A 13,380-nucleotide genomic window follows, 5' to 3' on the forward strand; every position below is an offset into this window, starting at 1 on the left:
TAGCAGAAATCATGTTTCAATGCAGGACAGGTTCCACTGAGCAGGGAGGGCAAAAAGCAGTGGAATCTGCCCCATCACATTTTGCAGGGCTAAGGGTGGGTCAAAATGCATTTCATTTTGTCTTCTTCCCCCTAGCACGATGGCTTCGTTTCCTGTCTTGAAGCAAGAGACGTTATTCCGGAACGGTACCTGGAGCTATCGAATTCCAGCCCTGCTCTACCTGCCACGTTTCAGCATCATCCTGGCATTTGCTGAGGAACGAGAGGATGTGGTAGATGAACATGCCAAGCTAATAGCGATGCGCAGAGGCATGTATGACCCAGCCGCACACCATGTTCAGGTACCAGTGTGGGGAGAAAATGGGGAGAGTGCCCACCTGTACTGCTCCCCTGTCCCCAAATGAGTTGAATGTGTTTGCCCTCTCGCTGTAGGGAGAGGGCAGCTTCTCCTTCTCCCCAGTTATAGGAGACAAATCTGCTTATAAGTAATGCATGTGTTGTTATAACTGCTGGGATTCAACCCCATGATTGGCAGCTGTCAGAGGGACTAAAGCAGGCAGGTGCAGCAGATTTTCTGGGGATGGTTTTGACCCATCATAGCAGAGCTGGGGAAGCAGATAGAGAGATAGGACAAAAGTCCTTTGTGACAGCAAAGATGTGGAAGAGAGGCAGAAATGGGGAGTGCCACAGGGATGGGGAGGAGTGAATTAGTAATCACTGACTATTTTTTTTTAATTCATCTTCTTAGGACGAATTTCTGGTTTAAAAAACAATTGAGAACAGCTAGTCTCCCCACGCAAAAGAGTGTCGTCTGGTTTGTCTGTGCCAGTGAATTGGCTACCTTATTAATCTACCAGTTATTATTAACAGTTATCTTGCTGGGTGACTGGGGGTGGTGGATACTCTATTTATAATCATTTTTTGCATTTGCAAATGCATTAATGTCTTGGAAAAACAAAAGTCATTATATTTTTCTATTCCAATCCTTCATTGGTGACTGGTTGTCTTAGATTATAGACTCTTAAAAGCTGGAGTCTGCCTCGCAGAACCAGCCTCTGAGCGCACCTGCAGTGTCATACCGTTCAGGTAAGATCTTGTGTAACCCCCTGTAATTCAGTTAAGTAGGGCTCAGTTGGTCATAAAGTTAGTAATTTGTGTTCACATGCTAGAGTTTCTTAAAATGGAAATATTAAATATTCCAAAAAAGTTAATACTGGTTGAATAGACAAAGATAAGACATGACCAAAAAGGGTAATCAGCAAGTCAGGGTAGAAAAGCTAATTAGTATAATCTTACTGGAAAATAGTGCTGCTTTTACCAAGCCAATAACACTATGTAGGAATAATTTTCTAATTGTAGTGTTAGTGTTAGAAATGCGATTGTGTTATTCATTTAAGGAAAGACCGGGCTTGGAGGGTAGTTATACCTGCTCTGCGACCTGTTTTCTGCGTTGGACAACTCAGGGTCCAAATTTCCACACCAGAGTGTGTAAAGTGATGCAATCAGCTCTAGCAAGGTGCCTCAGTGTAGGCTGGGATGCCCATTTACATGCGGATTAAAATGGAGGAACAGGAGTCTGAATGGAAAGGAATTTGTCAGTATCCAGGATACTTGAAAAGGGCTCAGTTATCTAGCTGACTTCCTAAGAAACACTTGCACAGCACAGTGTCTGTACCAGCACACTTTGACTACTGGGCGTGTCTGTGTGACATATATATGTATGTAAGAATTTCTGAAGATTCAGTAGTTTTTTAAACAGTGTCATCAGACACTAGCTGCATTGAGATAGAGCTATCAGCTCCTCGGTGAGTAGTAATTAAAAAGGACATAACCCACCTGTTTGGTGAAGTGCATGTGCATTGTGTCATCCAAATAATTTTCACTTAGGTTTGGCAATGCCAGTATATTGTCTTCCCATTTCTTGCTCTATCCACTAACTTGCTTCGCTTCTGTTCTTCTCGTGCTCTTCTGTAACTTTTATCCAGGCATCCTTACGCTGTAAGATGGATCTATGTGTAATGGTGTGTTTCATTCTTGTCTCCCTTCACACGGGCCCTGGCAGTGGAATAGCATGGAGACCATTGTCAGTGCGCAGCTGAAAGACCACCGATCTATGAACCCCTGTCCTGTTTACGATGAGGTCTCAGGGAAACTGATCCTGTTCTTCATAGCCGTCCCAGGAAAGATCTCTGAGCAGCATCAGCTCAGGACAAAGATCAACCTGGTACGTCTCTGCTACGTGACTAGCATGGACCAAGGACGCACCTGGAGCACTGTCCAGGATGTCACCAATGGTACCATTAGCACTGAGTACAAGAACTGGGCCACTTTTGCAGTGGGGCCAGGTCATGGATTACAATTGCTCAATGAGGCCCGGAGCCTTGTGATTCCTGCCTATGCCTATCGTATCTTGGACCCTAAGCAACACCCCACCCCTCATGCCTTCTGCTTCATCAGCTCTGACCATGGGACAACGTGGGAGATGGGGAACTTTGTGGGTGAGGAGAGTGCGGTGGAGTGCCAGGTAGCGGAGGTGCACACCTGTGGCAGGAAGGTCCTCTACTGCAATGCAAGGAGCAGCAGGGGAGCCAGAATCCAGGCTGTCAGCTACAATCATGGGGTGGACTTTGAGGGAGGCCAGAGGGTTGAAATGCTAGTAGAACCTCCCTCTGGATGTCATGGAAGTGTTACTGCCTTTCCGCCTCCCCCTGATGCCAGATGCCAAGATAGTTGGTTGCTCTACGCTCATCCTACAGACCCAAAGGGTCGAAGAGATTTAGGAATTTACCTAAACAAAAGCCCTTTAAATCCTGCACACTGGACAAAACCAAGCATCCTCTTCAAGGGCCTGTGTGCTTATTCGGATCTGCAGTACATGGGGTTTGGGCCAGATGGCTCACCCTTGTTCTCCTGCCTCTTTGAATATGGGACCCACCAACAATGTGAAGAGATAATCTTTGTAATGTTCACTTTGAAGCAAGCCTTTCCATCAGAGTGCTGAGGCTTGAGCCTTTCCATTAGCAACCCTCTGAAAACCACCTTTGCTGATACTTCTTTTCACTGTCACTTCTCATCTTTCAGCAAAAGGGGTTGTTTTTGTACTCCTGCACCCTCAGTTTGGTGTTGGCTTGTGGCATCTGTAGATTACGAAGTCTATTAAACATACTAAAACTGAACATGTGATTGGTTTTGTTTTCTGTTGCCTGTTCTCCCTTCTCACCTTTTCCTTTGGCTGCCATCTTAAATGTCACATGCTCAAAACAAGCATGACTTTTATATAGGGCCTCTTGCCTTGAGGCCTCTGATAGACTTGATTAGGGACGTGCATGCTGACAGTGCAGGGACTGTGGGGGAACAGAGGGCAGCAATTTTATGCTGAGCTGTATTTGGTAAGTTATGGAGAAAGTGCTAGAGAGGACACTGGACTTACTGCCCCATATCTGCAGTTATCTTCTTCAGAAAACTGCTTTGGCTCTGGTTAGGTGTGCTGCTTCTTGCAGTCAGTGTAGCACTTGCTGGCAACTCTAGCTTTCAGGGCTTGCTGTCTTCGCATTTCAGCGAGTCCGTGGGATGCCATGCTCTTGGGATATTCCCTGCACACTTCTGCGGATTTGGGATTGCCTTGCTGAGTTCCCAGGCCCTCCAGGGACTTCTATCTAACTTAGCCTTCTCCTTACTTCCTGTGCTGTATGTTCTTGCTTATTTGCCCTTTTGCTTACACTGCACTAAGAAGCTGCAGTTTCTCACGTGTAAGAAAACCACAGCCTCATGTGCTCCAGCTGTTCCCCCTCCCTGGGCAGTGACAGCAGGACCCATGTAGGACATCAGGACCCCCCGTGTTTGAGGACAGGGCAAGTGGCGGAAACGGCATTTTGCCTGTATCAGAACTGCAGGATCAGGACAGGTCTGCAGAGGGAGCTCCCAATTTATAGTCAGGAGGGGAAATACTTGCTGGTCTTTCTAACACAAGTGCTAAGCCATGATCCATAGAGCAACTGCTCTTATCGCTGACAACCCTGTGTCTTGCAAGCATGGCTGTTATTATTACAGAGTATTACTGGCATATGAGGCAGTATGTCAAATAAATACCATTGCCCCATGTCCAGCAAATTGCAAAGGCACAGGTGTCAGAGGAAGGGGACCTGACCAAGCCCAGAGCAGCATGAGAGTGCTCCAGCTGGAAGGCTTTCCAATGTAGACAGATTATCAGCAGGTTTCTGAAGGAAATAGCCCCAGTTTTGGTGAGAGAGAGACTATTCTGAGGCTATGGTGTGATTTGAAAGGAGCCATTATGCTGTGAGTAGGCAAGGGGAGTGACCAGAAATGAATGGGTACCAAGGGAGACATGTCAGAGCAGATGGAGCTAGGAAAGCTTTACCCACGCCTCTGGACAAAATTCTGCTTTATGAACCAGTCAGTGCTTGTTTGCTGTGTGCTGTATTCTGTGTGTGTGCACGTGTGGAACGGCTCCAAGGAAAATATGTTTGTTTGCTCTATTGGTGAAGAAAAATACCTGCTTTTCAGAGCATTCTCAGAACGCATCCCCTTTGGGGAACGCTAGCAGGTCCCATAGGATCCTTTGCACTGTCACTGCTCAGGTCTGTGAGTCTCTGCTCGGCGTCCCCACCATTGCCTTTTATTGCTGATAGCTTTCAGGGGCAGTGGGAGAAGTGGCCCTGATTTTTCTCACTATCCAAGTTTGTTTCAGGGCACCTGGAGGCTGCAGGTACCAAGGGAGTGAAGAGATCTCATGGCCTTCACAAATATGCCTGTAATTTGCCAAGCCTTTCCCAAGCAGCAGGTCAGTAACGTGCTGGGCTGGAGTAGCACAGAGTGGCTCAGCTAACCAGTACTTTGTGGGTATTACTCATGTGCTCTTTAGATGTAGGCCAGAGTCTAAATACACCTTTGTGGCCAATAGCCTGTTACTGATGCCTAATGAGGGAATGTTATATTTAGACTTCAGCAAAGCTAACTGCTGTCCTACAGACTTAACCTCCCTCATCAGGCATACTATGAAATACTTTTGTTTCATCACATGAAAAAGCATATTCAAGAACTTTTCATCTGACCAAGCCTCGCAGTGCCCTTGCTGATGCACTGCACAGACTGGATATATGTGGGGGAGTTTGGGTGACCAATATGCATCTTGAATGATGCTACAGACAGTATTTATCTACTGGTCCTGGACAGGCTGGTGAGTTCACAGCCAGCTGGTACAATACTACCTGGACATCTGTAGCAAACCCAGATTAGATAAAGTGTTTATTGCAATGTCTGAGACAGCTTGGAATAATACCCTAATGTGGGGAAAAATAATGTCTGCTTTGCCTGTAGACTGCCAGAGCTGCAATTTTTTATTATCCAGCATCAAAATGTGTCCCAGTTCTCTGTCTGTGGCCTCATTCTCTCAAGTAAGTGTAAATGAAATGCTGCTGCTGCTGCAGTTATCTAAAAGCTTCTGTTGAGTCTGGGTTGGATTTGTCTGACAGATGTACCCATTATTCTTTTGTTTTACGAGGGTAGCTCTTACACGGTAGCTCTTTGTCCCGACTGTGGAATGACAGTGTAGACTATTTGAAGTGTATCCTATTCCTTGTGGAAACCTTAGGGCTGTGTTGGCTATATTTGTAGTATCACTGTATCAGCTGGCATGTAACTGGTGCAGGCTGATCAGTGCACTCCCCCTCTATGGCAAACACTCTAGCTCCCCTCTAGATAACTTCTCTAATCTCTTCTTCCTCAGATCTACTCACCAGCCTTCTCCAACACAGGCACAGATGGAAAGAAAATGAATGGTGTAAGTATCTGCTGCAGAGCAGCCTCTTGTCTCTGTGTGGGACAGAAGAAGTTACCGCTGTCCTTTGGGAATCAGGTAGTTCAGGATATGCACACACTTGTGTGCTGACCACGCAGGGACTGATCTTTCTCCAGCGCTGCGGAGTTCACATGCCAGAGCCATGAGGAGTAAAACAGACGCCATTTCCTCTTCAGGCAGTGTTGCGAATGAGCCATTAGGGATCATAGAAGTGTTTATGTTAGGGGATTGGGATTCACCCTTTGAGCAGCTGGAGCTGTACTGTGCATTCTTTTGGGACCAAGAAGTATGCACAGAACCCATCCTGCACATCTTATTGCCACAGTCATCACATGTGTTTGGATCCCATCCCCTTCTTTATGTCTCCAAGTCAAGGAGTTGTGTGTGGCTGGACAGGGGTTTCATGCATTTGAAGGAAATAGTAGCAGCTTGCTAAAAACCGAAGTTGGTGGCAGGATGGATAGGAGTTAAGTATCCAGCTAATCAGTCTCAGTTGTCTGACCAGGGCTTGTACCTCTCTGTTACTTTGTGTTAACTTGCAGTAGACCAGGAGAAGCTCTCCAAACACAGTTGCATTCCAGCAAAACTCATGTTGTGCAGCAGCTCTGTCTACTCTGCATCGACATACAGGTCCATTGCATGGAGAGCACTGTGAGGTCAAGCAGTGGTTTAACATTCAGAGCTGTTCTGCTTCCTGCTGCAGCTATGCTCCAGAGAAACTACTGTAAGCATCGCGCATCCCAAGGAGCTGGTACAGGTGAGACTAGCAGCACATCGTGGCCAGGCAGGACTGCCAAAGGAGATGCACAGTCCCTTTGCCACATGCAGACACTCTTCTCAGTAGGGAGAACAGGGTTTGTAACTACTCTGTAGCTTACAAGAGTAAGCTGTAGCTACTGTCCATGCAGAGCCACTTCATGGCATTCAGCATCTGACTCCCTTTAGGCACCTGAATCCATGGGAGTTTGGCTCCTCTGTGGATCTGGGTGAAGCTGAAGGGCAGGTCCAGCTGAGCTAATGTTGGTCTGTAGACAGTGCTTGCTCAGCGTGGACAGGAAGCCCTGCACATTGCAGTTCTGCCCATTTAGCAGGGTCCTATGCTGGCCACACAATTTTGAATTGCTGGTGCCCACAGTTTAATCTCAATGGCAGAGATTAAGCTGGTCACTGCAGAACAGATGTCTGGATAACCGAAAGCACCAGGAAGGCAGGCAGGGATGAATGCTGGGCTGCACTGGTTCGCTCTCCCTCTTCATAGCCACAAAATCTAGTCTCTCCCAATTCAGTCCTCTCTCCTGCCTGGCTGTCCATGCTGTGTACAGGGGCAGCACTCTGGTACCCTGTACATGATCAAGGTACTGTGGCCCCAGCACTTCTCCTGGCTCTGGGAGGTGAGGGTTGCATAGGGCTAGCAGTGTCGGTGCCTTTCCTGGGGACTCTCCCTCTGTACTCTGAGTCCCAGGCACAGTCCCAGCTTGGCTGCTGCTTTTAGGTATAGCTCAAACATGCATGTGCAGAAGTGCTTGCCTTCAAAGGCAGAGTGGTTGGAGGTACAGGATAGGCAACCAAATTTGCCATGCAGGCAGCGCCCCTCTAGCAATGTCCTTGCTTGCTGCAAACATGCCCATTGTTGCTCTGCCTTGGAGGTGCAGCACTGAGCACGCCATACAGCACAGACAAGGGGCAGATGTACGGACAAAGAAAAGGGAAGTGAAAGCTCCAGTTCTCCCCTCTCTGATGCTGGTTGCCAGAAATGGCTTTGCTGCATCCCACCTTTGGGGATTTAGAGTAGGAAAGATCTTTGAATCCATCTTGCAGTAGCTGACAGGGAGCTTTGGTCACAAATCCCCAGAGCAAATCAGACTTTAAGTCTGTTTCTGTGCATGGAAACGTGCAGGGGTAGTTTTTTTTCAGTTCTTTAAAGTCCCCTCCTCACACCCAGCTAGATGTGAGGACTAGGCAAGGCAGGAATGGGGCAGTCAGTGCTAAGTATCCTAATGCATAGTGTGTTTCTGATCAGTCTGGGATTTATTTATTCCCCATGGAGACCTGTAGCAGGTAGGACAGACAGACAGGAAAAAGATGGAAACTCAAAGAGTCTGGTATGTGGGATGGCAGGCCACCGAAGCCTGGGGGACTGAATTGGTGGGGGAGCAGAAGGGATCCCCAGCTGGGACTTTTTGATACAGAGTATTAGGACATGAAAGGGGAGGAAAAGGCAGGGAACATGGGCTTGCTAGTCACTTCAGCTGCAGCATGAAGAGGGAGAGTGGGGGCTGCAGGAACATGTCACGCTCACTCTCTGAGCTGTTTGAGTTGAGGAAGTTGTCCGCGGCTGAGTTTCCTTTCCCTCTCTGTACTATTGAAACAGGAAGCTGGTGAGCTGAAGCTGCCTGATCGTTACACACAGACACACAGGCAGCTCTGGCAGCTCCTGTATTGGCATTCAGGTTTCCTCCAGCTCCAGCGATGGATCAGTGCTGGTACCACGGCAACATCACTCGCTCCAGAGCTGAAGACCTGCTCTCCAAAGTAGGCAAGGATGGCAGCTTCCTTGTGCGGGCCAGTGAGTCAATTGCTTCGGCATATGCACTCTGCGTGCTGTAAGTACAGCTTTCAACCTCGCACTTCACGCGAACACTTTTGTACCTGCTTGTGCAGGGAGTTATCCCCTGCATCCTCTCCAGCACAGAGGCAAACAGCCGCTGTACCCACTGGGAAGGTGCAGCCCACATCAGAGCATGGCTGGTTTCACCTGACTGGGCCACAGGGTAGGGAAGGGCTGGGAGCAGGGCCAGGCTGAACAAACCCATATTCTTTTACTGCTGTACTGCTCACGCTACTCTTGCCCCTGATTCAAAAGGAGAGAATAATCAAAGATACTGCGGCTGTGCTCTGAGAGAAAATAACCTCTTGACCTCTTTGAGCCTGTTAACAACTTGGGTCAGGTATTTTACATTTAACAACTCAAGTACTGAGCTTGGTACCCTCCCAGGCACTTTTCTCGCTCTGGTTCAGCATGTGTTTGACCCACCTGCTTGTACAATGCTGTGTCCCATTCAGCAAAAGGCTTGAAATAGTTCCTGGAGCTGTTCATGATACACCCGGCACAGCGGTGATTCTACTTGCATCATTAATATGGCTCACAGGGTAAATATTTCATGTGGGAAACAGGGAGAGGAGAGAAGTGCTGGCAGCCCTGACCCCCCTGTACTGGGCTGGGGCTTGGGACCAGAGAGCAAGGCCTCCTGCCCTGAGTTTGTGAGGGGCAGGTGTTATTTCTGGAGGCAGGAGTGCAGGGGCAAGAGGAGATTGAAGTCAGTAGGTGAAGTCTGAGGCATTTGACTTTGCATTACAGAGAGATAAGAAGTTGCTCTCTGCTTAGGAGACATCAAGAGAGCCTCTGTGGGACCCTGTTCTGCCTGTCAGATCCTCTTTGCTGCCATTGTGAAGGAGATGAATAAATCTTATTTCATCCCTACCCCCCATGAAATTACAAGCAAGTTTCTCAGTGTCGTTTCTTTCTGAAAGTATGTTTCTTGCAGGGATAAAGGTGGTGCTGCTGTTTGTAACTCTGGTCTAACTGCTTGTCTTTGAGGTCAGACTTCTGGTCACAGCACAGTCTGCTGCAGAGGATTCATCTGCAGAAAAGCGTGGGGCTGGGTAACTGCCCTATAAGCGTAGGTGTTGGACTGTCAGAGATCGGTGGCTGGGTAATGGGGGTGTTCACAAAGTGTAGAGAGCCTCAGTGCCTGCCTGTTAAGATGTTTGTAATAACATTGGGAAGAGTTTTGTTTTTCTCTTTTCATGGGAGGGAGCAGAGAAAGAAGGGCGGCTGCAGATGAATAGACAGGACAAGCAGGAGGAAGGAGGGGCAATCATGTAGCACAGGCTAAGGGCCTGACTTGCAAGTTAGGGAACGTTTTGCTGGAATAGACTGTTGCTTCCATTGAGTGTTTTTAGTATGACACCTTTGATTTGCCTTGTAACCAGTATGTACATAAAATATTTTTACGGAGTGATGGCGGGGATTATAGAAAGGGAAGGTGCTGTAAAAATGTCTACTAACATGCATTTGCATAAGTTTTTCCATTGTAAATGTTTACACAGCCAACTTTGAAAGCCTTTTGTGACTTGAGAGACATGGGATCAGGAAATAGAAACAATATCATGACCAGGATTTTCTGAACCGGGAGCCAAAGGTTATGTTCTTAAATCCATTCTGAGGTGGCTAACATGAATGGCTTGATTAAAGAAATGGGGAGCACCCAGCCTTGTCAGCCAAGGGCAGCCAGATCTGTGGTGCGAAGTGCTGGCATTAATTACAGCCTGAGAAATCTCACACAAACTTCTGTCAAAGTACCTAACAAGCTTTCAGCTTATGGTGGTTTGCAGTTAGTTTGTGAAGAGAAAGGGTTAAAGGCGGTGAATAAGTCTTTCTCTCTGAATGTCATCTCGACAAAATGGGCAGCTTTGCTGAAGCTGAAAACTTCCTCAGAGATGTATCAGTTTCAGCTGTGTTATTGACTGGAAGATGCTTGAAGTTAGAGCTCTTCAGTTACTTCTGTTTAAAAAACAGAGAGGCTGGAGACAAAGAATGAGAGACAGAGGGGAATTGAAAGCCTGACTGCAAAAGGTTTTCACAAAAAGAGAATTATGTTGAAAGTGAGAAAGTGTCAACTGTGTATGGATAAGGAAAACAAAAACCCATGAAATTTGCTCTGAAAAAGAAGTGTCATAGTCTACAAAGCTCTAATATTTATCGGACAGATCAGTCAAAATCCAGCAAAGCACTTATTATTATTATTATATCATAGAATGAAATAGTGATTTTCTTGAAGAGCTGCTTTAGGAAAACAGGGTTTGTATAAATATAGGCAAGTAAGGGAGGTGTATTTGCAGGGCCTTTTAAGAGTGCCTCCCCTCCTTTTCTGAAACTTAGAGCGGCAGCATTTAACTTAGCAGAGAGCTGGAAGAGTCCGCAAATGCAGAGGGAACGCTCCTCCCCCTGCACTGCTGTCCTCTGCTCTACTGGTCACACTGCCCCATAAAAGGCAAGAAGCAAAGCCATTTTCCTCCTCCTTTCTCTGTGCCTGGATCATTTGATCTGCCAGTTTATTGGCAAGAAATGGGCTCTTTAACTTACCTGGAGGGGAGTTCCTGGATCCTGAAATCAAAAAGAGCCTGCTTAGCGTTCTTTGGGATCCCTCTCAGAGGACACTCTGGACACTCTGGATCCGCACCAGGATAGTGAGATGGGTTTTCATTTAGAATTCCAACCCCCTGGGGGGACGGCCTCTCTCATGGTACACTTAGCACCATGCCTAGCACGGCAGTCCTGTTTAGGATTTCCAGGTGCTCCCAATGTGCACATCATCCCCTGTGCATAAAGACATGTACAGCAGGAGAGGAAAGGGAAAATACAAGCCTTGTTCCCTTTCCTCCTCTGGTTGGTTGAAAGGACAGAGAGATGACAAACTACTTGGAGACATGTTTAAGCTGAGGCTGATGTTATGTTTACCCCGCACATAGACAGCCTGAACAGTGGTTAAGCAATTCTGAACTCAACCCAGTTTTTAGGAAGGACCTGGAATGTGACAGTAATTGGGACCACATAACTTCACAGTCAGGACACTGAGGAGAGAAAGCCTAAGGGTAGAAACGGAGCAAGAAATTGACCAGTCTTCTCCACCCACATGTAGTAAATTAGGGGACCACTAAAGAGGATTCAGGGTTTTGATCCTAGGAAGTGCTCCTCCCTGCTCCTGTCTCACCCAACAGCCCTTTTTTCCTTGCTCTTCCACTGATTTTACCTGTCCTCAGCTTAAACCTCTTTACAAGTATTATGACAGCAGCCTCGTAAGGCCTGTGTGATGGGGCACTTTCTGCGAAGGTAACAAGGAGGGTCCTCTTGTGACACAAGAGCCATTGAGCCGGTTTGTTTATCAGTTTCATAATCTCCACACACACAAATTTTCTCTCATCAGCTGCATGAGCAGTTCTGCTTAGCCCTGTTTGCATATCAGCAGGAGGAAATGGTGTAAGAGAACTGCATTGACAGATAAAAACAAAACCCATACCCTTCCTTGGGGCATATCCTCATCTGGCATTGATTGCCCTGGGCTTGGTGAAATTAGCAGTGTTGTGGCAATCCAAAGCAGTTGGGGATCATGTCTGTGACTTCCAGCTCTGTACGAGATACTCGGATGTGTGAATGAATAGGTGCCTGTGAAATGGTCTTACATTGCTTAGTGAAGTGGTACTGAGCTCTGGAGCAGTTCTAATTCTTCTGTGTCCTTTGCATTAATGCCATCAAAAGATACAGGTTCATGTGGATACATGACAAAATCCTCCAAACACCCTGGAAAAACTCAGCTATGATTTATGAGTAATTTCTTTTCATTTCCAGTTGCTCTTTGTGACTCCTTGTAGAAGGCTGCCTTAAAATCCTGGCGCTCTCTCTTTCTCTCTCCTGCATGGAGGGATTCTGAAAGGCAAATGATGAACAGACTCGCAACATAATTGTAAAAGAGATGAGGATGTTTTATTGATCTGCCTGATCCCCCCAGCTGGGGGCTGACCTCAGCCCACATTTCATGACGATTCCACAGGTAATGCAGTGTTTCTGTTACAGCCAAGGAAGCTCTGACAGTGGATTCAATTTTTTTCCCTTTGAGAGGAAGGGGTTGAAACTAGCATTGTTTGCTGGCTTAAAACCATGTTGTATGTTTTAACAGAGTGCTTTGCAGGTGACTTAAAAGATTTGATCAATCTGTTGTTCACTTGGGAGAAAGGTAAAAATATATATATTTTTTTTTTTTAGTCAACACTTCTTGGACAAGCTCCACAAAGCTCAGCAGCTGCTGAGGAAGGTCATGCTTACCACATTACGGCACTGCTCAGGCTTCCCTTGGGCTCTTGTGCATTAATGCGGTCCTCCACTGGGCAAAAGACTCCTCCATCCCCCCTTAAAAAAGAATCTAATTTAATTTAGCTGGGACAAAATGTTTGTTATGGCTGATCTAGAGATGCACATGTACGGTGTGCATCCGCACCAGGATAGCGTGATGGGTTTTCATTTAGAATGTTGTTTAGGATATGTGCATGAAAATGTGCCTAGCAATCAGCTGTCTTACTGTGATTTAGCTGAAACCTATTATTTGTTTTTTCCAATACAAGTCAATGCATATACTAGCCCTTCAATTTACTCATTCATTGCTGATTTTGGCCCTGTGTCTTTTGGATTTCTGCTTTTTCATTCCTTCCTGAGACGCCCACTCTACTGACAGCTAGAGCCATTTGGTGTTTTCTTTCTTTCCGGCCAGAAGAAGAGTTGAAAAACTCACTCTGAGGCTGATGCTGATATCACTTTCTGCAGTGACATCTGCAAACATGTCTCAGTGACCAGGGACACTTCAGGTTTGTGTTAGTTCACAGACTTCAGGGAAAGAAAGAAAGAGAAATGTTTAAAACCCTTGTGCATGAAGCCATCTATGTGTCTCAGGATCTTCCAATACCTTTTCTCATGGAGAGGGGTGCCATGGTGCGATTCCCTTCTGGAGA

The 13,380-nt window shown here is 46.6% G+C and overlaps 2 protein-coding genes across 4 annotated transcripts in view; both read left to right on the forward strand.

Moving 5' to 3' along the window:
• Window positions 1-3,000, forward strand: part of NEU2 (neuraminidase 2) — a 33,451-nt gene extending 30,451 nt beyond the window's left edge. Inside the window, exons 2-3 of the mRNA XM_072867658.1 lie at window positions 136-340; window positions 2,062-3,000. Of these exons, the coding sequence (XP_072723759.1) occupies window positions 136-340; window positions 2,062-3,000 (1,144 nt within the window). The remainder of the gene's footprint in view (window positions 1-135; window positions 341-2,061) is intronic.
• Window positions 3,001-8,286: 5,286 nt separating this feature from the next.
• Window positions 8,287-13,380, forward strand: part of INPP5D (inositol polyphosphate-5-phosphatase D) — a 55,070-nt gene continuing 49,976 nt past the window's right edge. For all 3 annotated transcript variants that reach the window (XM_072867240.1, XM_072867238.1, XM_072867239.1), the window contains exon 1: window positions 8,287-8,420. In XM_072867240.1, the coding sequence (XP_072723341.1) occupies window positions 8,287-8,420 (134 nt within the window). The remainder of the gene's footprint in view (window positions 8,421-13,380) is intronic.

This window comes from Ciconia boyciana, chromosome 7 (assembly GCF_034638445.1).
Source record: "Ciconia boyciana chromosome 7, ASM3463844v1, whole genome shotgun sequence".
NCBI lineage: Eukaryota > Metazoa > Chordata > Aves > Ciconiiformes > Ciconiidae > Ciconia > Ciconia boyciana.